Source organism: Lepus europaeus, chromosome 12 (genome assembly GCF_033115175.1).
Source record: "Lepus europaeus isolate LE1 chromosome 12, mLepTim1.pri, whole genome shotgun sequence".
Lineage (NCBI taxonomy): Eukaryota > Metazoa > Chordata > Mammalia > Lagomorpha > Leporidae > Lepus > Lepus europaeus.
This window is the reverse complement of record NC_084838.1, coordinates 1,554,288-1,581,637: the sequence shown is the minus strand read 5'-3', so window position 1 is coordinate 1,581,637 and position 27,350 is coordinate 1,554,288. Positions and strand designations below refer to the sequence as shown.

General features: G+C 72.0%; 3 protein-coding genes across 5 annotated transcripts; all 3 read left to right on the top strand.

The window, feature by feature from the left end:
* Nucleotides 1-822: 822 nt before the first annotated feature.
* SNAPC4 (small nuclear RNA activating complex polypeptide 4) lies at nucleotides 823-15,531 on the top strand. Of its 3 annotated transcripts, XR_009867571.1 has the most exons (25): nucleotides 823-904; nucleotides 1,455-1,584; nucleotides 2,183-2,238; nucleotides 3,789-3,953; nucleotides 4,042-4,167; nucleotides 4,439-4,517; nucleotides 4,752-4,833; nucleotides 5,514-5,618; nucleotides 5,699-5,771; nucleotides 6,128-6,292; nucleotides 6,951-7,098; nucleotides 7,177-7,283; nucleotides 7,397-7,491; nucleotides 9,232-9,326; nucleotides 10,008-10,081; nucleotides 10,294-10,707; nucleotides 11,101-11,175; nucleotides 11,283-11,526; nucleotides 11,780-11,850; nucleotides 12,153-12,260; nucleotides 12,666-12,693; nucleotides 13,107-14,140; nucleotides 14,530-14,587; nucleotides 15,046-15,128; nucleotides 15,378-15,531. XR_009867571.1 is itself a non-coding variant. In XM_062207248.1 (24 exons), exons 2-23 carry the CDS (start codon nucleotides 1,494-1,496, stop codon nucleotides 15,124-15,126), a joined length of 3,960 nt encoding a protein of 1,319 aa, XP_062063232.1. In that variant the 5' UTR covers nucleotides 823-904; nucleotides 1,455-1,493; the 3' UTR covers nucleotides 15,127-15,128; nucleotides 15,378-15,531. The 3 variants fall into 3 exon arrangements, 2 of the variants coding, with proteins under 2 accessions (XP_062063232.1, XP_062063231.1); XM_062207248.1 differs by having other exon boundaries at nucleotides 2,186-2,238; nucleotides 13,107-14,587; XM_062207247.1 differs by having other exon boundaries at nucleotides 13,107-14,587.
* Nucleotides 15,532-16,552: 1,021 nt separating this feature from the next.
* Nucleotides 16,553-24,116, top strand: CARD9 (caspase recruitment domain family member 9). The gene is made up of 13 exons (XM_062206855.1): nucleotides 16,553-16,634; nucleotides 17,668-17,880; nucleotides 18,115-18,252; nucleotides 19,264-19,568; nucleotides 20,445-20,624; nucleotides 20,693-20,836; nucleotides 20,901-21,026; nucleotides 21,675-21,866; nucleotides 22,549-22,590; nucleotides 22,683-22,722; nucleotides 23,361-23,410; nucleotides 23,534-23,658; nucleotides 23,862-24,116. The coding sequence occupies exons 2-13, from the start codon at nucleotides 17,697-17,699 to the stop codon at nucleotides 23,959-23,961; spliced, it is 1,626 nt and encodes a 541-aa protein (XP_062062839.1). The 5' UTR covers nucleotides 16,553-16,634; nucleotides 17,668-17,696; the 3' UTR covers nucleotides 23,962-24,116.
* Nucleotides 24,117-24,278: 162 nt separating this feature from the next.
* On the top strand, nucleotides 24,279-25,986 carry DNLZ (DNL-type zinc finger). Its single transcript, XM_062206854.1, has 3 exons — nucleotides 24,279-24,530; nucleotides 24,990-25,129; nucleotides 25,789-25,986. Exons 1-3 carry the CDS (start codon nucleotides 24,309-24,311, stop codon nucleotides 25,955-25,957), a joined length of 531 nt encoding a protein of 176 aa, XP_062062838.1. The 5' UTR covers nucleotides 24,279-24,308; the 3' UTR covers nucleotides 25,958-25,986.
* Nucleotides 25,987-27,350: the final 1,364 nt, after the last annotated feature.

The window sequence follows — 27,350 nt, the reverse complement described above, 5'->3', positions numbered from 1 at the left end:
GGCTGGAGCCCCGGCACCTGGGGCACAGGGGTGGCCGCCCGGGGTGTGGGGGCTGGGGGGGGCACGGAGCAGGGTGCACACGCGGGTGGTTTTGGGTTTTAAGATCGATTTATCTGAACGGCAGGGAGATGGACCTGCTGGTTCTTGCTATAAATGGCCGGGCTCCAGCCTGGGGCTCCACCCTGGTCTCCCACGGGGTGGAGGATCCCAGCCCCTGGGCCGTCGTCACCCGCTGCCTCCGCAGGTGCGGGCGCCCCAGGCAGTGGCTGAACCCGCACCACACACGCAAGTCACCATGCGCGTCCGCACAGGATGGAACTCGGGGGCCGGGGGCCGCGTCCCTGCGGCCGCCCTCGGCTCCCGGCGGGGCCCCGCCCGCTCCAGTGTCCAGTGCTCCCGGCCCCCGGCGGGCCCCGCAGGACCCAGCTGGCCGCGGCGGACGCCCACGAGCTCGGGCAGGCACTGCAGGCTCGTGCCAGCGCCACGTGCGGCCGCGTGGGCCCTCCCGCCGGGGCCCTAAGGCCTCGGAAGGGGCGTCCAGGCGCTCGCCGTCGCGCCTGCGTCCAAGCCCCGCCCCCGGGCCTGGCCTCGGAGGTCCTGACGCTCCCGGGGCCGCTCACAGTCCACAGCGCAGCGGCCACTGCCTGACTGCGACATCGGGGCCGTCCCGGTCAGACCACGCAGACCCAGCGCCGGCGCCCAGTGAGCACGCCTTCCGGCGGTCCCGGCGTGCCCCGCGCCGCGGGAGGCGGGACTTCCGGCGGCGGACCTGGTCTCTGGAGGCGGGACTTCCGGCGTTGTGCCCGGTCGCGGGAGGCGGGACTTCCTGCGCGCGGCGCTGGAGTTCCGGGAGTGCCGGAAGCGCCGCTCTGCGGTCGTCAGGGCGACCGTGCGGGCCGCGAAGGTAAGCGAGGCTGTGGCTGCGGTGTTGGCGTGCGGGGCTCCGCGCTGTTCCCGCCGCGGGCTGGGGGTGGCTGTCACCGCGGCCCGGCGTGCCGCCGTCCCTGCAGGGGCTGGGAGGCCGGGGGGCCCCCGCTGCAGACCGGCTGCGGGACGGACCGCTCACCGCGACGCCCGGGGACGCGGGGGCGCCCCGGGATGTGCAGACGCGGGCCGTCCGGGGCTCAGTGCCGGCCTCGGGCCCCGCGGCGTGCCTCCGCTCTGGCTCGGGTCTGGCTGCAGGAGACGGGGGAGGCCGTGGCGGTGGCGCTGCGGAGCCGGCCTGGCCTGGGCCCCGGGGCCTGCTCTGCCGTCCGCCCCGGGGCGCGTGGGGCGAGGGGTCGGCCGCACCCCTGGCTCTGGGTTCTAGGTGAAAGGCGGACGGGGAGACCCCACCTGCCGGCCCTTCCCCAGACGGCCCCGGTGTCCAGGTCTGGGCCCGACCGGGCCCGGGCGCCGTGGCCCAGGGCGTCGGGTCGGCCGCTGTGCGCAGCTCCCCGCCCCTGTGCTTGCAGGCGGGAGCCGTGGCCGGCGGCGCCGGGAGCGAGGTGGAGATGGAGGCGCTGGGGAGGCTCTGGGCGCCCGGGTGCCCCCGCGCTCAGCTGCAGGCCTCGGGGTCCGGCCTCTGCCTGGCCTCTGGGGCAGGTGAGTCCCCTGGGAGCGGCTGGGCCAGCCAGGGCTGCCTAGGTCCTCCCGGCTGTGCGGCCATGAGCCAGAGTGCCAGCACCGCGACCCTGCCACTGTGCCAGCTGCCGCCTGGCCCGCTCAGGCCCTCGGGAGTGCGTCGGCCTGCACGGTGCTGTGCCCCTGCCCGTGTCCCCCCAGGCTCCCCCCAGCCCCCTCGTGTCCCTCGCCTAGGGCCGCCCTGCTCGGCGGCTGCTGTCCGAGTTGGGCCCGGGGCTCGGTGCTGGAGCAGGCTTCTGTCTGTTGTCGGGGTGCCCGTGCCCGTTAGCTGCAGTCCCCACGGGCGCGTCCGCCTTGTCGGGCTGTCCCTGGTTGTGCCCCGGAAGGAGACCCGGCCCCTCGTAGCCTAGCGAGCTCTGGGCAGTGCCGTCCCCCGTGTGCCCCAGCGCCTTGCTGGCTGACCCTGCCTTGGTTCAGTGCCCGCCCAGCCCTCCTGAGGGAGGGGCGTGCGCCTGGCGAGGTCCTCCCTGGAGGCCCTCAGCACCCACAGCCCACGCGCCTCCCCCGTCCGCCCCGCCGGCCGTGCCTGGGCTGCTCACGGCTCTCACTCTGTCTCCAGCAGACTCGCTGCCCGACGAAGACCGCGACGTGGGCATGTCCGGCTCCCCGCTCTCGGTAACCCTGGCCTGACCCGGCTGTGCTGGGGGCTGGGGCCTGGCGCCGCCTCCCCGGCGGGGGTGGGGGGAGGGAGCAGTTGAGCCCCTGTCGCTTGGGCTGCACGTTCGTTGTAAAAGCGAGGCGCTAGAAAGCGTCTCTTTGAAGCTGAAGCCGGCCGCGAGGTGCCGGCCTGCGTGCTGGCTCTGTGACGCGTTCTCGCGTGTGTCCTAGGGAGGCGGCGCTGGGTGCCTCGGCTCCCCCCCGGCACAGTCGCAGCAGCGCGAGCCTGCCGGGAGCTTGCCCAGCCCAGCTGCCGTAACTGGCTGCTTTTTTTTAATTTATTTCAAAGATGGGAGAGGCAGAGAGAGGTCTTCCATCCGTTGGTTCGCTCCCCAGATGGCTGCAACGGCTGGTGCCAGGAGCCAGGTGCTTCTCCTGGTCTCCCAGGGGGTGCAGGGCCCAAGCACCTGGGCCATCCTCCACTGCCTTCCCGGGCCACAGCAGAGAGCTGGCCTGGAAGAGGAGCAGCCAGGACACGAACCAGCGCCCATAGGGGATGCCGGCACTGCAGGCGGTGGCTTTACCCGCCACGCCACAGCGCCGGCTCCTGCTTTTTTGTTTTTTGGAATTTCTTTGGGAAATGTTCATAAGTTGTTTGCAGAATTCCCGTTTCCCTGGTGTCATCGCCCCGTGGAGGTTGACCTGGGTCTGGAGTGTTTGGGGCGCCTCCTAGTGGGCATCTTTGTTTTTCCCAAAGTTTACTTATTTGTTTGAGGGGCAGAGAGGAAGATGTTCTGTGTGAGGTTCACTCCCCAAACGACCAGGACAGCTCCGTCTGGGTCTCCCACGGCGGGCAGCCAGGACTCGCACTCTAGTCGTCGTCGGCTGCTCTCCAGGGCGCTGGCAGGGAGGTGGCAGGAGCTGGGCAGCTGGAGAGGATGGCCACCTGCAGCGCCGGCAGCCCACACGGGCACCGGTTCAAGTCCCGGCTGCTCCGCTTCCGACCCTGCTCCCTGCTGTGGCCTGGGGGAGCCGCAGAGGGCGGCCCGAGCGCTTGGGCCCCTGCACCCACGCGGGAGACCTGGAAGGAGCTCCTGGCTTCAGCCTGGCCCAGCCCAGCCGCCATGTGGGGAGTGAACCAGCAGATGGAAGACCCTGTCTCTGAGCTCTGCGTTTCAATAAATAAATCATTTTTAAAAAATCAAATACAGTGGAGCAGGAGCGGCGGGGGCTCCCGTCCGGGCCGCGGTCTAACCGCTGTGGGGTGTTCCTGACCGTAGCCTCGCTCGCGTGCTTTGCTGGGCACGGCGCTGACGCGGCTCGTGGACGAGCACAGGTTCTGGCGGTCTGCGGCAGAGACGGGCAGCTGCTGCTTACACGCCAGCCGCCCCCCTCCCCCGCGGCACGGCCAGCTCCTCGTGTGGGTGTGCCGCTGCCCGCAAGGCCACTTCTTGGGGTGGTCTCGGGCCAGAGCGGCCTCTGTCCCTGGACCAGACGTGAGCCGGGGCCCCGGCACGGGCACGGCCTTGCTGTGTGGCTCCTCACGGCGGTGTTCGGCTCCTGCCCAGGAGGTAAGGTGGGGTGAAGCGAGCGACCACGAGGACGAGCCCGCGGACAGAGCCCTCCCTGAAGACCCGGAGACCTGCCTGCAGCTGAACATGGTCTACCAGGAGGTGGTCCGGGAGAAGCTGGCCGAGCTGCGGCTGCTGCTGGCCCAGAACCGGGAGCAGCAGGTAGGCGGCGCCGCCCGCGCCCGAGCCCCTGGCGCCGAGCCGCCTGCACCGAGCTGCGGGGCCCACACCAGCGCTGTGTCGTTGCCAGGAGGAGATCCTGTGGCTGCTAGCTGGGTCCAAGGGCCCGCGGGTGAAGGGCAGCAGGGGCCTGCCACAGAACGTGTACATCGGGCACTTCATGAAGCCCTACTTCAAGGACAAGGTCACCGGCGTGGTGAGTCGGCAGGGCCCGGTGCCTGGGGACGGCCCGCGAGGCCCCTGGGTCCTGTGGGGGAGCCACAGCCCCCGTCTCTGCCCTGTGCACTGGCCCCCTGGGGCGTATTTCCCCGTGAGGCACCTTGTGGGTGGTCCCCCCATCACAGCCCCAGGGTCACTGAGCCCGTCCTGTGCCCTCCGTCCACGTGGCAGCAGCGTGGGGTCGGGCCCTGCGCCTGGCCCGGCCGGGAGCCGCTGCCGCTGTCCACGTGGTGACGCTGCTCTCACAGGGGCCTCCTGCCAACGAGGACGCGCGGGAGAAGGCCACACAGGGCATCAAGACGTTCGAGGAGCTCCTGGTGACCAAATGTGAGCCCCGCCCCCGCCCCGCCCCCAGCCGGCCGCGGCTCTCAGGGTTCTGGCTGCTGGCTGGCCGCCGGGTCGCCACACCACACTCACGGGGCCGCATCTCACTGGCCCCAGCAGCCTGCCGTGGGGTTGTGCCTGCTGGGCTGAGGCCGCTCGCCCTGGGAGCCCGGGGCGTGGTGGTGGACACGTGTGGGGGGCGTGCCCGGACCCCTGCGTCCTTGTCCCCCTCCCCAGGGAAGAGCTGGGAGAGAGCCCTGCTCAGGAAGTCGGTGGTGAGTGACCGCCTGCAGCGCCTGTTGCAGCCCAAGTTACTCAAGTGAGTCCGACAGGGACGCGTGGGTCACGTGGTCACGTGGGTCACGTGGCGTCCCGGGCCCTGGGAGCGCGTTCCGCCACAGCGTCCCTGGGACCCGGGCTCTGTGTGTGGGCTGAGGGGCGGTGTTGCCCGGGGCGGCCTCGCGGTGCGTGTCGGTGCCTCCTGGAGCCTGGGCACTGGGACGCGGACGACACCCGAGGGCGTCGCAGGGCCTGGACTGCCCGTGCCTCCTCCCGCGTGGCCTCCTGGTGGCCTGCAGGCAGAGGCGGGTGCCTAGGGGACAGACACAGCTAGGGCAAATAGCGTCTCGGGTCACTGCGGGACCTGGCTTCCCAAGGCCGCCAGCGTGCTCACGGCTCAGGCGGCCCCAGTGCTGAGAGCTGGGCTCCCCCCCCCGCCTGTTCTGGCCTGGGCTCCCCCCCCGCCTGTTCTGGCCGAAGCAGCAGCAGCTGCGGGCTTGGGAGCCTCTGGGCTTCGATGCTGGCACGGGTTAGGGTGTCTGCAGGGGTCTGGGCCTGGCGGCCGAGGGTCGGGGGGCACACACGCACGACAGCTCCCGTGTAGCTCTCTGCTCCCCTCACTGGGGAGGAGGCCAGGGTGCTGGGCCGGGGCAGCCCACGGAAGTGGGGTCTTGGGCTCCTTGGCGTGCGCAGCGTCCACAGCTCCATCCGGCCACACAGGCTCGAGTACTTGCGCCAGAAGCAGAGCCAGGTGTCCGGCGAGCCCGAGAGGCAGGCCCTGGAGAAGCAGGCCCAGGAGGCAGCGCGGGAGATCGAGCGCATCAAGTGAGTGGGGCGTCCGGGGAGCGGGGTGTCCGGGGAGAGCCAGCAAGCCGGGCGTGACCCCTGTCCTGTGCCGCCTCCAGCCAGCTCCCAGAGGAGGTGCTGCTGGGCAACAGGCTGGACAGCCACGACTGGGAGAAGATTTCCAATGTCACGGTGAGTGCGGGGCTGGGCCCAGCCGCCACAGCACCTTGCCCATGGCTGTGCCCGTGCCAGACTCGGCGCCAAGGCTCTGCCCGCCCGGGCTCCCTGAGCCCTCTGCTCGAGCGCACGCCCAGCACTTGAGAGCCGTGCTGCTGGGTGGGCACCTCGGGGCGGGGGTCTCCAGGGCCGGGCCGGCCCCTCCCCGGGGCGGGGGTCTCCAGGGCCGGGCCGGCCCCTCCCCGGTGGTCTCCACGCACCCAGCTTCGCATCTTGAGCGAGATCCAGTTGGACTCCCCTTGCAGCCAGGGCGGAGCTCCGCGGGGTGTGCACGGGGGTGGTGGCCCACGGGCTGAGCTGCCCTGGTGCAGTTTGAAGGGGGCCGGAGCGCGGAGGAGATCCGGAAGTTCTGGCAGAACTCGGAGCACCCGAGCATCAACAAGCAGGAGTGGAGCGCGGAGGAGGCGGAGCGGCTGAGGGCTGTGGCGGCCGCGCACGGCCACCTGGAGTGGCAGAAGGTCGCGGAGGAGCTGGGGGTGAGGATGGGGCCGGGCCTGGGGAGGCCGGGGGGGGTCAGGTGGGCACAGGCTGGCCTCTCGGAGTGGGGCGGGGCCTACCTGGACCTCCAGCCTCCGAGGGTTCCACCGGGGCTGCGTGCAGGAAGCGGCCGAGTTCATCAGATCCTTCCACACACACCCCCTGGGTTCCTTTGCGCTCCTTGGTTTTCCTGGTCTTTCGTAGGCCGGGTGCCTGGGGCCCCCTGTCGGGAGCACAGCCCTGGCCGGAGGGTCTCACCGCTGGCATGAAGCCAAGTTTGCCCAGGGGCTCACTGCTGGGGCCCCTCTGCCAGGGGACGTGTGAGCGACGCACGGCAGGGCGGCCTGCAGGGCCCTTCCCGGGAACCTGGAGCTCCCCTCTGGGGGCCCCGGGGAGGGGGTGCCAGCAGCTGGGTGTGGAGAGGCCGGGATGTGCAGGGCGCGACCTGGTCTGGCGGGAGGCGCCCGTCCACGGAGCAGTGCCGGCAGTGACTTGGCCGCTCGGGGCCAGTGCCTTCCTGCTGTAGCACGAGCTCCGTCACCGCACGGGGGCCTGGCGGCAGAGTGTGGCTTAGAGGAGGGCGTTGCCCGTGGGATCCCCAGGCTCCCGCCCCGCGCGGCCCTCCCCAACTCCGCTTGCTCCCTCGGGCTCGGGCAGACGGGCCGCAGCGCCTTCCAGTGCCTGCAGAAGTTCCAGCAGCAGAGCAAAGCCCTGAAGCGCAAGGAGTGGACGGCCGAGGAGGACCGCCTGCTCACCCAGCTGGTCCAGGAGATGCGCGTCGGGAGCCACATCCCCTACCGCAGAAGTGAGGCTGCCCCCGTGGGCCTGGGGCAGGAGCAGGCGGGGCAGGGGTCTGAGCGCTGGCGCCGCCCTCTGTCCCCAGTTGTCTACTACATGGAAGGCAGAGACTCCATGCAGCTCATCTACCGCTGGACCAAGAGCTTGGACCCCAGCCTGAAGAAGGGCTCCTGGGCCCCAGAGGAGGACGCTGTGAGTCTGGGGCCCGGGAGGCCACCCCGAGCCTGCCGACTGAGCTCCGGCCGGGGAGCCCTCGCCCACGCCCACGCCCCCAGCAGCGGCGCGTCTGCCTGTCTTTTCTGCAGAAGTTGCTTCAAGCCGTTGCCAAACACAGAGAGCAGAATTGGTTTAAAATCCGGCAAGAGGTGCCAGGTAGGAGCGATGCCCAGTGCCGAGACCGGTGAGTTGCACACGGCTGGAGGAGGGAGGGGCTGGCTCGTGTGGCTTGGGTTTGCTCTCTTGTGGGCCGCAGGGCACGCTGGGGGCCAGTGGCCCGGGAGTGATGTGCTGTTATCGGAGGAGGGCGGCCCGGGGGCTTCTGTGTACCCAGGTTGACCCAGCCGGGACTCAGTTTGCCCAGACTTCTGTGTCCCGTGGGAACAGGATCGGGGCCCAGCCGCAGACCTCTCTGGTCACTGGTGGCGGGGTCGCTGCTCTCTGCTCTTGCTGGTGTTGAAGGCAGAGACATGGACGGGAGCTTGCCTCCTGGTCTGCTCTCCCAGTGCCTGTGGGCCGGGCGGGGCCGGGCGGGGCCGGGCGGGGCCGGGCTCAATCCAGGAGCTCCACTCGGGCCTCCCACGTGCGTGGCAGGGACTGAGTATCTGAGGCAGTAGCAGGAAGTTAGGTCAGAACCAGGCACGCGACACGGGACGCAGGTCTCCTTCGTGGTTTAACGTGCTGAGCCACACGCCTGCCCCACCGCCGTCAGCTTTAAGACGTTACCCCCAAAACCTCACCCAGCCGCAGAGCAGACGGCTCAGGTTCAGAAATGGCCGAGGGCTTGGCGTTCTTCCGGAAGCCGTGGAGGCAGCCGTGCCCGCAGCACCCACAGGTGCCCCATGGCGCCTGCCGTGTTCAACCACGGCACAGCGCTGCGGCACGTGGTGAAGCCTCGCCCGCGATGCTGGCGCCCGTCTGAGCGCCGGCCGCTCCTCTGCCGCCCCAGCTCCCTGCCGACGCGCTGGGAGCAGAGGACGGCGCGAGCGCTTGGGCCCTGCCACTCGTGGGACACCAGCGTGGAGTCCAGGCTCCCTGCGTCTGCCTAGCCCACTCCCGGCCGTTGTGGGCCTTGTGGCCATGGCTGGAGGGAGCCAGCAGCTGGGTCTCACTCTGCTTTTAAATAAACAAACATGTGTTTAGAGACGGGACGAGGGTGGGCGGAGGCCTGGGATACTGACACTTGGCGCACGGTGGTGCCACCCAGAGGAGCTGAGACGGCCACACAGACAGGCGGCCCTTGGGGGCGGAGCCCGAGGGGCAGAGCGGGGCAGAACGGCATGCGCACGCGGCCTTGCACACAGCCGAGCCGGTCCAGCTTGAGAGGAGGGAAGTAACGACCGTGCCCGTCTCATCCTGACGGGGCGTGGCTGTGCGGCCCGGTGTGCCGGTGCTCAGCCCCCAGGCCGCTCTGCGGAGCTGTCCTGTGGGGCTCCAGCTCCCCGGGGCCTCACTGCTCGCTGGCGTCCGCCTCTTCGTGTGTGATTTATCTGTTGGCTTGAAGGCAGAGTTAGAAAGCGTCCCGCCCACTGGCTCACTCCCCAGATGGCCGCGACAGCCGGGGCTGGGCCAGGCCGAGGCCGGCAGCTCAGCACCCGTCCTGGGCACAGGGGCCCGAGCGCTGGGCCGTCTTCTGCTCTCCGAGGCACACTGGCAGGGAGCTGGATCCGAAGTGGAGCAGCCGGGCCTCGCGCTGGGCTGAGGGTTGAGGGGCGCCGGCGCCGGGTCTGCGGTGTTGGTGACGTGGGAGGCTGTGTGGTCTGCGGCTCCCTCGCGGGCTGGGTGGGCCTCGCTGCGTCTCTGAAGCACAGAAATGCTCGGTGGTTTCCCTTTTGCTGGCGCCCCTGGCACCACGTCCAGGAAGCCCGTGCGCCCGGGCCGCGTGGGGTCTCGGCCTCCAGCCACCTGCCGCCACGCCCCGCAGGTACATCCGAAGGCTGCATTCCAGCCTGAAGAAGGGGCGCTGGAACCCGGAGGAAGAGCAGCAGCTCGTGCAGCTGATCGGAAAGCACGGCGTGGGTACGTGCCCGCGCGGCCCTGCCTCGAGCTCACGGCCCGGCAGGCTGCACACGCCATGCGCTGAGGCGGGCAGGTGTGCGGGAAGACGCGTAGCTGACGTCGCCAGAGTGCCCGCCGCGGGCCAGTGCACGCGGCCCCCTCCCTCCCCTGGGCGGGCATTAAACCAGGCGGTCATACAGTCGGCCTCTTGCTGCGCAAACAGGGTGCCGACCCGTGAGCTGTCGGGAGCGTTCTCGTGCGTCCCCCCGCTCGTGCCTGCTCCCGAGACGGGCGCCTCGTTCCCGCCTCCCCCGAGGGCTGGGCTGGGCTGGGCTGAGCGCCTCACTGCAGAGTCTTGGTGGTCCTGATGTCCCTTGAGGAAGTCCCAGCTGCGGAGCGGGCGCAGGGGCCTCTGTCACAAGTCCGGACGCGGCCTCGGAGCTCAGCGCCCTGGGCTCCCCCCCCAGCAGCGCCGGTCGCCGAGGGTGTGGGGCCAGGGGCCCCGCGTCCCTGCGCCCCTGCCTGCCTGCCCGCCTGGCTGGCTGTTTGCCAGAACTCTCCTGAGAGGCTGGCTGCCCAGACGGCACCAGCACACGTGGTGCCCACTGCCCGGGAGCGCGTGGGTGGCAGGAGGCCTGCTGGCAGCCCTGGGGCAGCAGACCCTGTCCCCGGGGCAGGATCCAGGGAGGTCTTGTTTTGTAGGTCGCTGGGCAAAAATTGCCTCTGAGCTGCCCCACCGGTCAGGCTCCCAGTGTCTGAGCAAGTGGAAGATCATGGTGAGAGGGGGAGGCCCCAGCACCTGGGTCCCGGAGGGCGGTGAGGGGACGTGCGGTTCCTGGCCTTGGCGTTCCTTCAGCTGGGTGTGGGCCAGGGGAGACTGTGCGGTCAGCAGCTGTCCCCGTCCTCTGGCCGTGTCCTGGTGGGGCCTCCCCAGGGCTGGCCTGGGAGACGGCAGGTGAGGCCCCCAGTGGCTCTTCCCTGCCCGCAGAAGCGGCAGCGCCCGCAGAAGCAGCAGCGGCGCCGGCTGCGTCGGCGCAGTGTGCGCTGGAGCTCCAGCAGCAGCGACAGCAGTGACAGCGCTGGCAGCACCGGTGGCACCGGCAGCACCAGCGGCAGCAGCAGCGAGGACTCGGAGGCAGAGCCAGAGGAGCCCCGGGGGCTTGGCCGGGTGCTGCCGTCCCCGCAGTACGTGGTGCCGGACATGGACCTGTGGGTCCCTGCCAGGCAGAGCACCGGCCAGCCTCGCGGCGGAGCGGCCGGGGGCTGGATGGGACAGCTGGCTGCCGGCGGTGCCCAGGGCGACAGCAGGGCAGCTGGCGCCCACAGCCCCGTCCCGCGAGGTGACCGGCACCCAGAGGCAGCAGACCCTCAGCCTGCGAGCTCAGAGGAGGCACTGGGCAAGGTAGGTCCCTGGGTGTGGGCGCACGGCTACCCTGTGACGGGGCGGGGACGGCAGCCTGGGCTCTGGCCTGTGGCCCAGCCACATGCCCCGTGCGCTGGCCGAGCGGGGCCTCCGTTCTCCCCGCTCTTGCTTGAAGCTCGCATAGGAGAGCCACTTCCCGGCTCGGCCGAGGGTGCACTTGGGGCTGAAGGTGTGTCAGACATCTGACCCCCAGACAGGAGCGGGGGATGGTGCAGGCAGGTGCCCCCCCCACCAGCGTGAGCCACCAGGTCTTCGCGCGGGGCCTGAGCCCCTTCTGTCCATCTGTCTGCTCAGTCTTGGCGGCCTGGGCCGGGGGTGCAGGCGCAGGGAGGTGCCTGTCTGCCGCACGCCAGCCCTGGGGTCTTCCGTCAGGGTGGGAAGCAGCTGCCGAACACGCCCCTGGAGACGGTGCTGAGGACCCACAGCGCCGCCTGGAGCAGCTCGCTGGTGAGCTCCCTCCCCTCTGCGGCACGGCCCCGGGCAGGCTTGACTGGCAGCCAGGCCTGGCCTGGGGGCTCAGGTGCCTTTCTCTCCCCCCCCACCCCGCCCCGCAGAAGGCAAAGCTGAGCCAGTCGCCCCTGCCCAGCTCAGCCCCAGGACCCGGCCCTGGTGACGGCGTGACCGCACCCCACCTGCGACGGTTGTGGCGTGGAACTTTCCAGAACAGGCAGCGGCCTCGGAGACACACTCTGCACCGGAGGCTCCTTAGGCGCAGACTTCTGCTGGCTGTGGCCCCCTGGGTGGACAGCAGCACCCTGTCCTGCCCACAGGCTCCACCCGCCGCGGTGCCGGCCCGAGGTGCTGCCGGGGCCCCTGGAGCTTCCTGGGAGGCGGGGTGGGGACGAGGGGTGTGTGGGAGAGGGGCCTCTCCCTGGGCCAGGGCCCCTGTCCCTGAGGGATTTGAAAAGCAGTGGGGGCCGGCCTTCCCTGCGCCCTCAGTGGCATTGCCAGCTTGGCCGGGGGCGGTGAGCAGGCCCAGAGGGACCTGCCTTCTGTCTGCCGGGGGGGGGGGGGTGTAGCTGAAGCTGCTTTCCCGTGTGCCCACCCACAGCCGACCGCATCCGGGCGCGGCTGGAGCGCGTGCACCTGCCCAGCACGCCGGTGTTCGCCCTGCTCATCCAGGTGAGCCCGCCCTGACCGCGGCTCCCGGCGACTCATGTAGGCCCCCACACCGCTCCTTCCCAGCCTTGGCCTGAGCCAGATCGGGCAGTGGGGGCGGAACAAGGACCCGGGTGTGAGGGCGGCGGAGGAGGGGAGGGAGCCTGTGCCGGGCTTCCCCGAGGCCTGAAGCAGAGGGGGCAGGGTGGCTGTGCGCAGGCAGCTTGGGGGGGGCGTGGCCATACATGCTGCCCTGACCCTGGGGCAGAGCCGTCTCCCGCCCAGCAGACCCTTTGATGTCCTGGCCCCCACCCCGTGTCCCCCAGCTGTTCCAGATCGACACCGCCGGCTGCATGAAGGTTGTGGAGGAGCGGAAGGCCCAGCTGCCCGTGCTGCCCCAGGCCGCCCGGCGGAACCCGGCACACCTGGCTCAGGTAGCGCGCCCGCCCTGCCCACTGCCACGCTCCCTCCAGGGGGGCGTGTGTGCGTGGAGCCCTGCGTGGGCTCCCGGTGAGTTCTCACCCGGCGGCGGCCAGGAGCTCAGAGCTCAGCTCAGAGCCTGGCCCCTCGGAGGACACAGCTGTGGCTTGTCCGAGGAGCAGCCCCTCCGCGGCCTCACACCGCGCAGTCCCAGGATGAGCCCCCAAGGTGCATGGGGGGCGGGGTCCGGGCCCAGCCGGCTGTGGCCGCAGCTCTGCAGACCCGTGGGAGGCTGGCTCCGGCACCTGGGGCCTTGTCCCCACGCAGGGACCGGCGGGGGGAGCTCGGGGTCGGGTCTGCGAAGGGGCCCTGGCCGTGAGGTGCCTGGGGGGCTGACGCTCTGATCCCTTGTTCTCCAGGCACCCTCGAGGGCCCAGGACACCCCAGGTACTGCTTCCACGCTTCTGTCCTCGTGTGGTGGGGAACCCCAGTGCCACCTGGGCCCTGGCACGCGGGCCTGCACTCCTTGGGCTCCCCCAGCCCAGCACAGCCCTGGCGCCTCGGTGGGAAGGGCCCGCCTACAGCCAGGGCCACTCCGCGAGTGACCCCTGGCCCCTGGCTCCCGCTGAAGCAGGCCAGGCCTGGGGCCCTTTCTCACGGAAGAAGGGAGAGCGGCCGAGTTGAAGGCGGCCCGGTCAGGGCCTGGCCGCCTGGTGCCTGCCACCCTGCTGGGAGCCATGATCAGGGGGCCCTGGGGCCGCGCGGGTGGAGGCCCCGCTGTCGTTTGGCACCTCCTGCCAAGGGGCCGGTGCCGAGGGGCTGCCCTGGGCCAGACTCCTGGAGCGCTGCCCTCCCCACAGGCCGCGTCTTCCCAAACCCGCCGCCTCCGCAAGCTGCCAGGGATGCCGGCCACAGAGGGAGCGCGCGGCTGCCAGCGCCGCAGGCCCCGTCCTCCCGCACCCCTCCCCAGTGCGGCCCCCGGCCCAAGCCCAAGACGGTGTCCGAGCTGCTGCGGGAGAAGCACCTGCGGGAAGCCCGTGCCAGGAAGGCCGCCATGGCCCTCGCGCCGCGGCTGCTGGTCTCGCCCGTGGTCCTGCCGCCGCCCCTGCCGCCGGCCTCCCTCCACGCCCCCGCCTTGGGGCCCGGCGTCTCTGCCTCAGCCAGCGCAGGCGCTGCGGCCCCCTGCCAGGAGGCCAGGACGGCACACGAGAGGTCCCCGGCCCTGCAGGGCCTGCCCCTCGCTCTGGCTGTCTCAGGGGCCAGCGGCGACTCCCCTGCCCTGGGCCCCAGCCAGGTCCCCGCCCAGCAGCAGCTGAGCGGTGCGGGACAGCGTGAGGCTCCCGCCGTGGCCCCGAGGCAGGGCCTGCCGGAGGCTCCCTTCATCTCTCTGGTCCCGAGCCCTGCTCTGCAGCCGGTGCAGCCCCTCGGCCTGACGCCGGCCCTGGGCACGCACACTAGTGGGCCCCAGGTGGCGCCCAGCGTCCCCCTGCCCCTCACCTGGGTGCTCACCGCCCAGGGCCTGCTCCCTGTGCAGCTGCCACCCCTGGCCAACCTCCCCATGCCAGCAGGGACGCCCCAGGGGCTTCCACCGCCCCCAACCACCAAGGACACAGAGACGGACCCCTCGGCCCCGCCCACGCCGCCCTTGTCCCGCAGCCCTGCAGCTGGAGAGACTCCTGTGCCCAGGGCGTCCCCCCAGCCCAGCCAGCTGCCCACCCCCGACGACACTGGCCCCAGGAGCGACCCAGCGGGGACTACAGGTCCTGGAGGGCAACTGGGCCTGGAGAAGCTGCCCCCTCCATGGCCCGGGTCCGAGAAGGGGGCCCTGGACCTGAGCCTGCTCTCCTGGGAGAACGAGGCGGCCACTCAGGCCTGGCTGAAGGGGCGGCAGGGGGTGAGTGTGCGCCCCCTGCAGTGCAGCCTGCCCTACCAGCCCCCGACCCTGTGCAGCCTGCGCGTGCTAGCCCGTCTGCTGCTGCACAAGACAGCCTTGGAGCACAAGGCCGCCTCCCTGGCTGCCGGCGGCACCGCCGAGGGCCCGGCGGAGCCCAGGCCGGGCAGCCTGCAGGCCTCGCTCCAGCTGGTGGGGAGGCGGCTCCAGGACAACCCGGCCTACCTGCTGCTGAAGACGCGGTTCCTGGCCGCCTTCACCCTCCCTGCCTTCCTGGCCACCCTGCCGCCCCCTGGTGTCCCCACCACCCTGTCGGCAGCCACGAGGGGGCCCTCCGAGAGTGAGGACGAGGACCTGGACCTGGGCGAGCTGCGCTTTCTGTACCGGCACAGGCGCAGCGGCGAGGAGAGCAGTGGCCCAGGGGCGCCGGCGGCCACGAGCCTCGTTCAGGTAGGACGAGCAGGGGCCCCGGCCCTCGCCTGCCTGCCAGGCCTGGGGGGGCCGAGGCAGGAGGGCTGCCACTGCAGGGCACGGGACCACGGAGTCGCCCCCCTGCTGGTGTGTGCTTCCCGGCAGGACCCGCCCCTGCCACATCTCCTGCACTCCCGGGGCGCCACTTCCTCCTCGCATCTCTGGGGCAGGAAGTGTGGTGAGCAGGGTGCAGCTGCCCCCAGGGAGCCCCCAGTAAGGTCGCCTCCCGTCCTGTCGGGTTTGCACAAGTGGGGCGGGTCCCCCTGGGCCTGTCGGGTCAGGGTCAGGCCGGGGCCCAGGAGGGCGGTGCCAGCGTCCTGAGCTGAGCCAGCCAGGGCGCCGAGGCGGGGGGGGGGGGGGGGGGCGGCACTGTCCCTGGGTTGGGGCACACGGCACAGCTGCTGGCGTCTCAGCCGCCTCGGGCTGGTTTGTTTCAGGGCTCCGCGCCCGGCTCTGCTCCTGATGGCCAAGATGTGCTCAGGACCCGGCACTCCTGGCACCCCCGGAAGCCGAGATGAGGGTGAGTCGGGGGCCGGGCCGGGAGCCCACGTGTGCCTCGGGCCTTGGCATGGCCGTCCTGCCACCCAGCCTCGCTCTCTCTGCCGCTCTGGCCTCTGGGGCAGCGACGCTAACCTGGCGGTGGCCGCACTGCCACGTCCCTGGGGCGCAGAGGGCAGAGTGGGGGAGGACCCGGTGTTCCGGAGCGGCAGTGCTGTCCTGGGGCCCTTGGGGGGGCTGCTGTTGCAATGGGAACTTCCCCCCCTCACAGGAAGAGGCCGCCAGAGGCCAGGGCAGATGCTGGACGCCTGGACACCTGTGACCTCTGCCTGCGTCGGGGGAGGCCCTGCCCACAGCTGCCCGCGGGCACACCGAGTACTTGAAGAAATAAATCAGTATTCTATTTTTTTAATTAAAAAACAAGACACAGATTCTTGTGGTCGTTGGCTTGAGACCCTGGCTGTGTGCCCACGGCCCCTGCAGGGCTGGGGTCTGTGGAGCCTCAGCCCCCGGCCCTGCCCTTGGCCTGGGCACAGGGGGGAAGGCGGACGGGGCAGCGTGCGTGTGGCTCTGGCCTGCGTCCCCAGCAGGAAGCAGCCCGGCGCCTTCCGCAGGCCGCCGCTGGGCCCTCACCACCCAGACCGCGCGAGCCAGCCCCCGGCGGGATCCCAGGAACCAGCGGCCACCTGGCTGCCCACAGTCTCGGCAGCGGCTCCCCCCCTGCCCCCCGCTGCTGTCCCTGTCACACGGCCAAACCATAGCTCCCTCTCTGTTCCCTCCCCGTCCTGAAGCCTCACGGTGGGGTGAGAGGCAAAGGGCCGGTCCATCCATTGGGTCGCTCCCCAGATGTCCACACGAGTCCCGCGTGCTTCGGGGACCCTCGCTGCCCACGCCTCCCTGTGGTTGCGACGGCTACCCCAGGAGGGCCGCACAGGTCGGGCAGAGGAGCTGGTGGCGGAGGGCGACGGGTTGGTGGCTGTTGCTGGGCACAGGAGTGCTGTCCCCGGCAGGCGGGCCCTGGTGCCCAGGAGTGGAGGCCGAAGCACACCGATGTCTGGACAGGGGCCAGGCCAGGCATGACACCGCCCCCGGGATGAGCCGGGCGCCCGAGCGGGCCCTGCCAAGTGCCAGCCCCTAGGCGGCCGCAGCACCCTCCTCGCTGGCCAGCCCCACCTCTGAGCTGCTGTCTCCAGAGCGGTGGGTGCGCCTCGGGGGACTGGACGGCGGACTGGGAGGGCCTTTGCATCCTGCCATGCCCTAGGGCTGGGCCTCCAAGTGGCCCAGGACCTGTCCTGAGCAGCCACCAAGGAGGTTCCTCTGCCGACTGAGGTTCCCACTTCCCTCGGCCCCACCCCTCGGGCGCCCGGCTGGGCAAATCAGAAGGCGGCCCCCAGGGGCCGTCCCCGGCAGGAGGGCCCCCGGCCTCTCTGGAACTCCGCAGAACCCGTCAGGAAGCGCACAGGCTGCCCTCCCTGGCTCCCCTCCAGCGTGGACGGGCAGCGGACGGGCAGCTCCCAAAGGACCTGAGGTAGGCGGGACCGGTGCCCTGTCCAAGCGGTGGCCGGGCCACCCTTGGCCACCATCAGGGGCAGGAGCAGAGGCCCCTAACACTGCAGCTCCCCGTGTGGCATGGCCGCCCTGCCCTGCCGGGGCCTGGCCGCTGACTGCAGGGTCTGCCGCAGGAGGCCGGGTGGGACTGCGGCTCCGGGGCCGCAACGGCAGGAAGTGGGCCCAGCTAGTGACTCCAAGGACCCCCCCACTGCTGGGCAGGATGGGTGACAGCGCGCAGCAGGAAGTTGAGAAATTCCCCAAGAGGTCACGCCTGTCGCCACCGACCATGTCCCGAGGGGCAGTGCCAGTGCCTCCCCAGGGCCCGAGGACCACCCGAGGGCCCGGTCAGGGGAGGGGCGTGGCCACTGTGGCCAGTCCTGGAGTGGGCGGCTTCTGCCAGCTGAGGCCTCACCTGTGCAGGTCGGGGACGGGCAGGGCTGGCAGCGTTCCCAGCAGCGCGGCCGGCGCTGGGGGCAGGAGGCCGGGGGTGCTGCTGCCCCCGAGAAGCGTCAGAAGGCACCACATGGCATCCACGGGCAGTGGTGACCCAGCCAGCGCCACCTCCCCCCCGCAGTGTGTTCAACTCCTGTGGGAGGTCCCCGTCCCCCACTGGACGCCCTGGCGCGGGGCAGCTGTGGGGTCCCCGTCCCCCACTGGACGCCCTGGCGCGGGGCAGCTGTGGGGTCCCCGTCCACTGAACGCCCTGGTGCGGGGCAGCTGTGCGGAGCTGTTGCGTCACCCACGGTGGCTCACAGGCCACCGTGAGTGGGTGTCCCACGGGGCAAACAGGAAGTCCAGCCCCTTCCGGCTCCCTTGCTCGGCAAAGGTGGGGGGCCTGGAGCCCCCTCGCAGCCCGGAGAGCCACAGGTGCTGTGCTCCACAGGTGGGAGGGGGTCGGGGTCGGGCCGTGCAGCAGGGGCAGTGCCAGGGGTCTGACAGGGGGTGGGGGGTGCCCTGCCGTGCCCCGGGGGAGCTGCTCTGGACACAGGCGCACGCTCCCCGGGCAGCAGAGGCGGGCACCACAGCGGCCGCCGGGGCCATGTCGGACTACGAGAACGAGGACCAGTGCTGGAGCGCCCTGGAGGGCTTCCGCGTGCAGCTCACCTCCGCCATCGACCCCGCGCGCATCACCCCCTACCTGCGGCAGTGCAAGGTCCTGACCCCCGACGACGAGGAGCAGGTGCTCAGCGACCCCAGCCTGGTCATCCGCAAGCGCAAAGTGGGTCAGTGAGCGCGGCGGGCAGGGCCCCGGCCTCCCCTGCCAGCTCTCTGCTCCCGCCGAGCGGGGCTGGGGCGGGCCAGGCCACTCTGGGAGCAGGGAGCGGCGGCCTCTGTCCTGCCAGCCGGGGGTGGTCTCTGCCCGGGCTGCAGCGCCGCCCCCCAGCCCCCACGATCCTCCCCGGCCAGTTCCGGGGGCCCCCGCCACCCTGCCCCCAGCCCGGCCCCTCCCACCGCAGGTGTGCTCCTGGACATCCTGCAGCGCACCGGCCACAAGGGCTACGTGGCCTTCCTGGAGAGCCTGGAGCTGTACTACCCACAGCTGTACAGGAAGGTCACCGGCAAGGAGCCGGCCCGCGTCTTCTCCATGATCATCGGTGAGGGGCGGGGCGCCCACCTGGAGGGGGCGGGTGTACCGGCGGGAAAAGGCTGAGGAGGGGGTGTCGTGGTTGGGGGTTTAGGTGTGCCTTTCTTTTCTTAAAAGATTATTAAAAATGTATTTAAAAGGCAGAGTGACAGAGAGAGGGAGAGCTTCCACCGCTGGGTTACTCCCCAAATGGCCCCAACAGGTGCCAGGAGCTTCTCCCGGGTCCCACGTGGGAGCAGTTGAGTCTTCCGCTGCTTTCCCAGGCACAGCAGAGCTGGGTGGGAAGTGGAGCAGCCGGGCGTTGATCCGCCGCCCACATGGGATGCCGGCCCCCAGGTGCTTGGCGACAGGCCACAGAGGGGGAGCCGCTGGGGAAGACGGGACAGCTCCACGCCAGCCCCTGCTCCCAGGGTGCAGCAGGGGTGGGGGACTGTGCTGGCCTGGGCAGCCAGGGGCCCCGGGTGTGCCTGCGTTCCATTATAAGGGGCCGGCACCGGGGCGCAGCAGGTAGAGCCACGGTCTGCAGTGCCGGCATCCCGTATGGGCGCCCGTTCAAGTCCCGACTGCTCCACTTCCCAACCAGCTCCCTGCTGTGGCCTGGGAAAGTAGCAGGAGACGGGCCAAGTGCCTGGGCCCCTGCACCCCTGTGGGAGACCCGAAGAAGTTCCTGGCTCCTGGATTCAGCCTGGTCCAGCCCTGGCTGTTGTGGCCATTTGGGGAGTGAACCAGAGGATGGAAGATTCTCTCTCTCCCTCTCTCTCTAACTCTGCCTCTCAAATAAATACAAAATAAAATCTTTTTTTAAAAAAAAGATAAAAATAAAAAGATGCATTATACAACCAGGCAGAGGGGCTGAGGCCCTGGGGCTGAGCTAGGTTCCCTGGGGGCCTGGCTGGCTCGCCTGGTAGGGAGGCCCCGGGACCCTCCCCTAGTGCTCTGTGGCCGGCACAGTGCCCCCTGCCGGGCCTTGGGGGGCCGGGGGCCGGGCGGGACGGAGCCTGTGAGGCCGGGCATCCCGCAGACGCGTCCGGGGAGTCGGGGCTGACGCAGCTGCTGATGGGCGAGGTGATGAAGCTGCAGAAGAAGGCACAGGAGCTGACGGCGCTGCTCAGCGCCCGGGAGGCCTGCATCCGGGAGCTGCGGCTCAGGGACAGCCTGCTGAGCGCGCACCAGGAGCGCCTGCAGCGGCTGCGGCGGGAGTGCGAGGCCGGCGCCCGCGAGCTCAAGCGTTGCAAGGACGAGAACTACGAGCTGGCCATGCGCCTGGCGCGCCTGAGTGAGGAGAAGGGGGCGGCGCTCACGCGGGCCCGCGACCTGCAGCTCGAGGTGGGCGGGCCCGCTGCCCGGCCTGGGGGGGTGGGGGGCAGGGGCTAGGAGGCGGGCGTGGGACCCCGCTGCCCGGCCTGGGACCCTGCTGCCTGGCCTGGGGTGGGCCTGGGGGGCAGGGGCTAAGAGCCAAGCCTGGGACCCCGCTGCCAGGACTGGGGTGGGCCTAGGGGGCAGGGGCTAGGAAGTGGGCCTGGGACCCCACTGCCCGGCCGGGGGTTGGGGGGGGCAGGGCCTAGGAGGCAGGCCTGGGACCCCACTGTCCGGCCAGGGGGGTGGGGGCTGCAGGCTTGGGACCCCACTGCCTGGCCTGGGTGGGCCTGGGGGGACAGGGCCTATGAGCTGGGCCTGGGACCCCGCTGCCCGGCCTGGGGTGGGCCTGGGGGACAGGGGCTAAGAGCCGAGCCTGGGACCCCGCTGCCCGGCAGGGGGGGTGGAGGGGGCGGGGGCTAGGAGGCGGGCCTGGGACCCCGCTGCCCGGCCTGGGGTGGGCCTGGGGGGCAGGGGCTAAGAGCCGAGCCTGGGACCCCGCTGCCTGGCCTGGGGTGGGCCTGGGAGGCAGCAGCTAGGAGGCAGGCCTGGGACCCCACTGCCCGGACTGGGATGGGCCTCGGGGGGCAGGGTCTGCAGGCCAGGCTGGGGTGGGCCTGGGGGGACAGGGCCTATGAGCTGGGCCTGGGACCCCACTGCCTGGCCTGGGGTGGGCCTGGGGGGCAGGGGTCAAGGGCTGCAGGCTGGGTGCCCCACTGCCTGGCTTGGGGGATGGTGGGGGCTGCAAGCCGAGCTGGAGACCCCACTGCCCTGCCGGGAGTGGGGAACGCAGGCCTGGGGCCCGGCTGCCTGGCCCGGGGCGGGCTGACCGGCGGCCGCCCGCAGGTGGACGGGCTCCGGCACAGCCTCCTGAGGGCGGAGGAGGACTGCACGGTGGAGCGCAGGCACACGCTGCGGCTGCGGCGCGCCATGGAGCAGCGGCCGAGCCACGAGCTGCTCTGGGAGCTGCAGCAGCAGAAGGCCCAGCTGGAGGCGCGCGTGCAGGACCTGGAGGCCGCGGCGCAGGTGGGGGCGCCGGGCGGGCGGGGGGCGGGCGGCCGCGGAGCCAGGCAGGACGGCCGCTCTGTGTCCAGCAGGGGACGCGGGACCGGAGCAGCCCCTACGTCCAGGTGCTGGAGGAGGAGTGGCGGCAGGTGCTGCGCGACCACCAGGACCAGGCCGGCACCATCTTCTCCCTGCGCAGGGAGCTGCGCCAGGGCGAGGCCCTCCGCGCCCGGGTAGGAGGCGGGGCCCGGGGGGCTGGGCGCCCACCCCACGGGCGCTGAGTCGCTGTCCCCACAGTGCGCGGAGGAGAAGGAGGTCCTGGAGCTGCAGTGCCAGGCCCTGCGCAAGGACGCGCGGCTCTACAAGGAGCGCATGGAGGCCGTGCTGCAGCAGATGGAGGAGGTGGCCCTGGAGCGGGACCAGGTGGGGGGGGGCGGCCCACGTGCCCCGCCCTGCTCTCTGGGGGTCTCCCTGGTGCGTCGGCCGCGATCCACCCTCAGGGAGCTGCTCTAAAGCAGAAACCGGCACCTGGGTGCGTGGGGTGGAGCGGCCCGGGGTGGGGGGGCGTGGCAGACATCCTGGGGCCCCCGGGGGCAGAGGAGGACTTGCACACTGCCCCTGCCCTAAAGAAGAAGAGCCGAGCTGCCGACAGCTCCAGCGGCGCGGCCGGGACTCCGAGGCAGGCAGTGGGCAGGGCTGTTAGGAGGGACGTCTGGCTGCCTCTGGTTGGCCCGATAGGGATCGAGTCCCGGCTGCGGTTCGCCCCCACTGCCTGCAACACCCGCGGCTGGGCCAGGCTGAGGCCAGCCCCAGGAGCTCATCCGGGTCTCCCCCACGGCGGGCAGGGGCCCAGGACCCCAGGTGCGTTAGCGGGAAGCTGGATCAGAAGCGGAGGCGGGGCCTGGTCCCAGGCGCTCTGACCCGGGATGCAGGAGCCGGGCAGCGGCCTCCGCAGGGCACCGCAGTTCCCAGACGCAGACCCAAATCCACGGGCAACGGCGGGCAGCGGCCGCGCTGGCCCGGCCCACGTGGAGCCGTGTGGGAGGCTCAGGGCCCGTGTGTGTCCCGCAGGCCATCGCCACGCGGGGGCAGCTGCACGCCCAGCACGCGTGCAGCCTGCAGGAGAAGGACGCCCTGCGCAAGCGGCTGCGGGAGCTGCGGGAGCGAGCGGACGAGCTGCAGGTGCAGCTGCTGCAGTGCCAGGGCCGCCTGCTGGCCGCCGAGGGCAGGCTCCAGGGACAGCAGCCGGACACGCTCACCCTGGTGGGCCCCGGGGACCCCAGGACACTGGGGGAGGAGGGGAGGGGAGGTGATGGCCGCCGAGGGCAGGCTCCAGGGACAGCAGCCGGACACACTCACCCTGGTGGGCACCCAGGACATGGGGGGGGGGTGTGGTGGGTCCCCAGGACACAGGGGAGGGGGGAGGGGTGCTGGCCCAAGGGCAGACTCCAGGGACAGCAGCTGGACACGCTCACCCTGGTGGGCCCCGGGGACCCCAGGACACGGGGCGGGGGAGGGGTGCTGGCCCGAAGGCAGGCTCCAGGGACAGCAGCTGGACACGCTCACCCTGGTGGGCCCCGGGGACCCCAGGACACGGGGCGGGGGAGGGGTGCTGGCCCGAAGGCAGGCTCCAGGGACAGCAGCTGGACACGCTCACCCTGGTGGGCCCCGGGGACCCCAGGACACGGGGGGGGTGTGGTGGGCCCCAGGGACCCCAACACGGGGGGGGGAGGGGAGGTGCTGGCCCGAGGGAAGGCTCCAGGGACAGCAGCCGGACACGCTCGCCCTGGTGGGCCCCGGGGACCCCAACCCCAGGCACTGGGGGGTGGTGTGGTAGGCCTCCGGGGGACCCCAGGCAGGGCGGGGGGCAGGGCCCATTCGGGCTGGGGTCTGCGGGAGGCGCAGCCTCCCCATACCTGCTGACCAGCCCGTCCTGTGGCTGCAGAGCTGGGACCTGGAAGACGGCTCGCCCAGGGACTCCGGGGAGGTGAGCAGGGCCCCTCCCACACCAGCCAGGAAGGGGGCTGGGGCGGGTCTGGGGAGGGGTAGTGGTGACTTCGCCCTCTCTGGAAGCTGCAGCTCCCCGGGGACCCAGAGGACACCCCGCCGTGCGACAAAGGTGAGGAGGGCGCCGTGCCCGGCCCACACCTGGTCCCTGCCCGCACGGAGACCGAGGCTGGGGACAGGGACTGTGACCTGGACAGCCGCTGCGTGGGGCCGGCTGGGGGCCCCCACCCTAGCCCAGTGAGGCCCGTGGCCCCCAGCCTGCCCTCAGCCAGGAGGCGGTGCCGAGCCCGTGGGCGGGGCCTGGGCGTTGATTGGGCAGAGCAGGATCCGTCAGCAGCCTGGGGGCGGGGCCGGGCTCAGGCCGGTGAGGCGGCGGGACTTGCCCGTGTGCGTGCGTGTGCGTGGTTCAGGTGGGACGTGGGCCCAGTGCGGGGTAGGGGGTCCCTGGGGGAGCCAGACCGACTTCCTCAGCGTCCAACCCGACCCAGCCTCTGGGCAGGAGCAAAAGCGGAAGCCGCAAATGGAGAAGTGGGGGTGGGCGGGCACTGGCCTCGAGGCCACGGAGCCCCGCGTGGCCGAGGTGGGCGGGACCCAGGTCCAGCTCAGCTCTGCCCAGCGGGCAGCTGCGAGGCCGGGCCGCGGCACTGCAGGCGCGCACACGCGTGTGTCCGGGACTCGGCTCTGGGCCGCCCCCAGGGGCCGTGGCGTCCACAGCTCTGCCGGACCCACGACACAGGACTCCGCTCGCAGGTGGCCTGGGGGTGACCGACACGCACAAGGAGATTTCTCCGAGCCCCCACGTAAGGCCAGGGGCGGTTCGCCCCCGCCGGGAGCCCCCAGCCCAGAGCCCCCTGGACGGCTGGGGAGGGGCGACCCCGAGGCCCGCGGAGCCTCGGCCAGCGCTGAGCCCGCCCCTTCCCCAGGACGCGGGCCTGGGCAGCGAGCCCCCAGCGCTGAGCCCGCCCCTTCCCCAGGACGCGGGCCTGGGCAGCGAGCCCCCCGAGAAGGAGCGGCGGCGGCTCAAGGAGAGCTTCGAGAACTACCGCAGGTGCGCACAGGGGGGGCGGTGCTGAGCAAGCCGTGCCCCGCCCACCGCCCACCATGGTCCCGCCCACTGCGGCCCCGGCCCACCGCGACCCCGCCCACCACGGCCCCGCCCCTGCAGTCCCTGCCCACCGCGGCCCCGCCCACCCGAGGCCCGTCCCCCGCGGCCCTGCCCACCCACGGCCCCGCCCACCCGTGTCTCCGCAGGAAGCGCGCGCTCAGGAAGACGCAGGACAGCTGGCGGCACGGGGAGGCGGACCGGGACCACACGACGGGCAGCGACAACACGGACACCGAGGGCTCCTAGCGGCCCCGGACACACCCCCACGGGGACCCCCTGGCGCCCGGGGCTCCCGCCGTGGGCGCGGGGGTCAGCCGTTGCACCGTGCGGCTGAGCACGGCAGGCGAGCCCTTCCCGGCGCCGCAACCCGCAGCCAAGCAATAAAAAGGCACCTAGAGCGACCCGCGTCCGCGTCCTCGCGCGCGTGTCCCGCCGCCGAGCCCGGCGTGCGGGGCCCGGGAGGCCGGTGCAGCGCCGCGAGCCGCCGCCAGGGGGCAGCAGAGCGCGGCGCCGGGGCCGGAAGTCGGCGCCGCCACTTCCGCCCGCCCCAAGATGGCGGCGGCGAGGCCGCGGAAGCGCGGGGGGCCGGCGGCATGCTGAGGGCGGCGCTGGGGCGCGCTGCGGGGCTGGTGGGGCGCCCGCGGCTCCAGGGGCCCGGCCCGAGGCGGCTGTGGGGCCGCGGGGCCCGCCCGGCGGTTGAGGGGAGTCGGGCCCGGGGCTGGGCCTGGGGCTGGCGGCGCTCGAGCTCCGAGCCGGGGCCCCAGGCGGCGGGGCGCGTGCAGGCGGCGCACTACCAGCTCGTCTACACCTGCAAGGTGGGCGCGTGGGCGCGCGGCCGCCGGGGCCCGGGAGGACTTCCGGGGGGCGGGGCCGGGCTCGCGGTGGGTGGGGCTGCCCCGGGGCGGAGCCTCCTGTGGAGGACGGGCCGGCTCCCGGTGGGTGGGGCTTCCCCGGGGCGGAGCCTCCTGGGAATGGACGGGCTCCCGGTGGGTGGGGCTGCTCGAGGGGCGGAGCCTCCTGGGATAGGAGGGCTCGCGGTGGGTGGGGCTGCCCTCTGGGCGGAGCCTAAGGGCGTAGCCAGGCTCCCGGTGGGTGGCCTGCACTCGGGGGGTCGGAGCCTCCTGTGGAGGATGGGCTCCCGGTGGGTGGGGCTTCCCCGGGGCGGAGCCTCCTGGGATAGGAGGGCTCGCGGTGGGTGGGGCTGCCCTGGGGGCGGAGCCTCCTGGAGGGACCTGGCTCCAGTGCGGCTCCACTGCGTGGGCCTCTCGCCCTAGGTGTGCGGCACTCGCTCCTCCAAGCGCATCTCCAAGCTGGCCTACCACCAGGGCGTGGTCATCGTAACCTGCCCCGGCTGCCGGAGCCACCACATCATCGCCGACAACCTGGGCTGGTTCTCGGACCTGGGTGGCCAGAGGTGAGACCGCTATCCAGTCCTTGTTTTATCGGGGCGAGGGTGTGGCTGGCAGGTTAGTCCGCGTCCGCGCCGCCACGGCCTGCACGGCGCCCACTCCAGCCCAGCCCCTGCTAGCGCTCGGGCCCCTGCACCCGCGTGGGCCCTGGTGCCGCTCCGAGTGGCACAGACCTGGCTGGGTGGCATCCCGGCCTTCTCTCTCGTCTCTGACTTGGAAATAACTCCGCCTCACCGGCATGGAGGAGTGACAGAGTTCCCATCTGCTGGTCACTCCCCAGATGACCGCCGGGCCGGGCCGAAGCTGCCCCTGCTGCCTCCCAGGGCGCACCTGGTGGGAGGCCTGACCCACTGGACCCCCCCCCGTGGGACACAGGTGCCCCCGTGTGGCAGCCCCAGGTCTCGCCTCCCCCAGCCGTCGCCTTGGCGTGGAGCCTCTGGTCCTCTGGCACCAGGGACCGGCAGGTGTGTGCCCGGCGGGCGCACCTGGGTGCTGAGCTGTCTGTGCTCGGGGCAGGGCGGCAGGAGCAGCAGGTGCAGAACCGTGGTGTGTGCCCAGCCCTGGGGTGGTCACAGCTGGGGGTCTCCACTTCCCGGCTCCTGGGGTGGCCGGGGCCGGTGCCTGCGGCAGCGAGGGCCAGGGGAGTAAAGCCACCCGTTTTCAGGAACATCGAGGAGATCCTGGCCGCCCGAGGGGAGCAGGTGCGCCGGTCAGCTGGCGAGGGGACCCTGGAGCTGACCCTGGAGGCTGCGGGGGCCCCTGCTTCCCCGGCCGCTCCAGAGCGTGGGGAGGACGAGGACGCCCCCCCACCCGGCAGGACAGAGCTGAGCTGACCCCGCCCCCCCCCCCCCCCCCCCCGCTGTGGGCTCTCTGGCTCTGCCCCTTTTCTGCCAATAAACGACATCACCTCCTCATGCTGGGCCAGTGGCTGCTGCTTTGCCTGCGTCAGGACTCCCATGAGCCCCCGGTGCTGTGCAGTCACGGGGCCCCGGGCCTCCCCACTGCCCTCCTAGGAGTCAGCAGGGCGGAGCCCAGGTGGGCGGGGCTCCGGGTGGGGACTCAGAACAGTGGTCTCGGCCCCAGGCCAAGCGAGTGAGCCGGGTGGCTGTGGAGGCACCTGGGGGACATGGGCGCAGTGGGTGGCAGGGCTCTCTCGGCACACTCCAGTGGGCGTGGTGGGTGGCGGGGCCCGGCCCGGCCGCGGGGCTCTCAGCGCGCTCCTGTTTACCCAGCGAGCAGCGCAGCTCTGAGCTGTGCCCCTCAGCACCCACAGCCACAGTCGCGGGCTGGGGAGTGCGGAGCCCGGGCACGTGGCATGGTCCCCATGCGTCTGCGGCAAGTGCCGGCTCCGCTGCCGTCCCTCCCTCGGCACACAACCCTCTATTATCCCACCCAGGCCTCTGGCACCGACGCATGGACCACCTTAGCCTGTGCTTGGACCCGGCCTCCCAGGCCTGGCCTGATCCCCCGCAGAGCAGAGCCCGCCCCGGCCCTCCTCTGTGGGCCACTGTCCCGCCCTGACCCCCAGGGCGGCTGCGTGACCAGAGCCAGCCTGTCAGGGCCAAACTGCCACCCTCGGAAGGGCCCCGCCCCTCCCCTCGGGATCTGTCCCTGCGGGGCAGCCTTGGCCTGGTTTCGGGCTGACCTCCCCTGCCCGCCGCCCAGGCCAGGCCCCTGCCCACCTGCCATGCCTCTGAGCCTGCACCCGCACTTCCCAGCAGCCTGGTCCTGGAGAGACACCGGGAGGCTGGGCCGGGCGGGATGCGGGCAGGGCCTGTGCTCAGGGCTCTCCTGGCAGCCCCCCCTTCTCCTTTGTGCCATCTTAGGTGGAGCGGTGGCCGCTGCGCCCCAGCCTAGCTTCCGCACAGTCACACCCCGGGACGGGGGCAGACGGGGCCAGCGGGTAGCCTGAGCGAAGGGGAGGACCACAGGGGCCCCCAGCCACACAGCGTGCACCGCAGGGCCGCCCGGTGGTGCATGGTATCCATCCAGCCCACACCCTGTGACTGCTGGGCCCAGCCTGGGGGGCTCCTGGCCCGAGAGCCCTGGGTCGTAGCCCCTGGGGTGGACGCACCTGCTGCTCACCCTGTCCCGGGGAGGGGGGCAGGAGAGACGGCGGGGAGAGCTGGGCCCCGCTCCCCTACAAGCCTGGTGTACACGCAGCTCCAGCTCCGTCCCGAGCCGCCCGCTGGCCTGGGGGGAACCCCTCCAATGACCCCCAGAACC

Coding starts and splice junctions, on each gene's coding strand:
- SNAPC4 (XM_062207247.1), top strand. CDS start 1,494: ATGGAGGCGCTGGGGAGGCTCTGGGCGCCCGGGTGCCCCCGCGCTCAG. Junction 5,619..5,698: donor CGGGAGATCGAGCGCATCAA/GTGAGTGGGGCG, acceptor TGCCGCCTCCAG/CCAGCTCCCAGAGGAGGTGC. Junction 5,772..6,127: donor AGAAGATTTCCAATGTCACG/GTGAGTGCGGGG, acceptor GCCCTGGTGCAG/TTTGAAGGGGGCCGGAGCGC.
- DNLZ (XM_062206854.1), top strand. CDS start 24,309: ATGCTGAGGGCGGCGCTGGGGCGCGCTGCGGGGCTGGTGGGGCGCCCG. Junction 24,531..24,989: donor AGCTCGTCTACACCTGCAAG/GTGGGCGCGTGG, acceptor CTCTCGCCCTAG/GTGTGCGGCACTCGCTCCTC. Junction 25,130..25,788: donor TCGGACCTGGGTGGCCAGAG/GTGAGACCGCTA, acceptor ACCCGTTTTCAG/GAACATCGAGGAGATCCTGG.
- CARD9 (XM_062206855.1), top strand. CDS start 17,697: ATGTCGGACTACGAGAACGAGGACCAGTGCTGGAGCGCCCTGGAGGGC. Junction 19,569..20,444: donor CCCGCGACCTGCAGCTCGAG/GTGGGCGGGCCC, acceptor GGCCGCCCGCAG/GTGGACGGGCTCCGGCACAG. Junction 20,837..20,900: donor GCGAGGCCCTCCGCGCCCGG/GTAGGAGGCGGG, acceptor CTGTCCCCACAG/TGCGCGGAGGAGAAGGAGGT.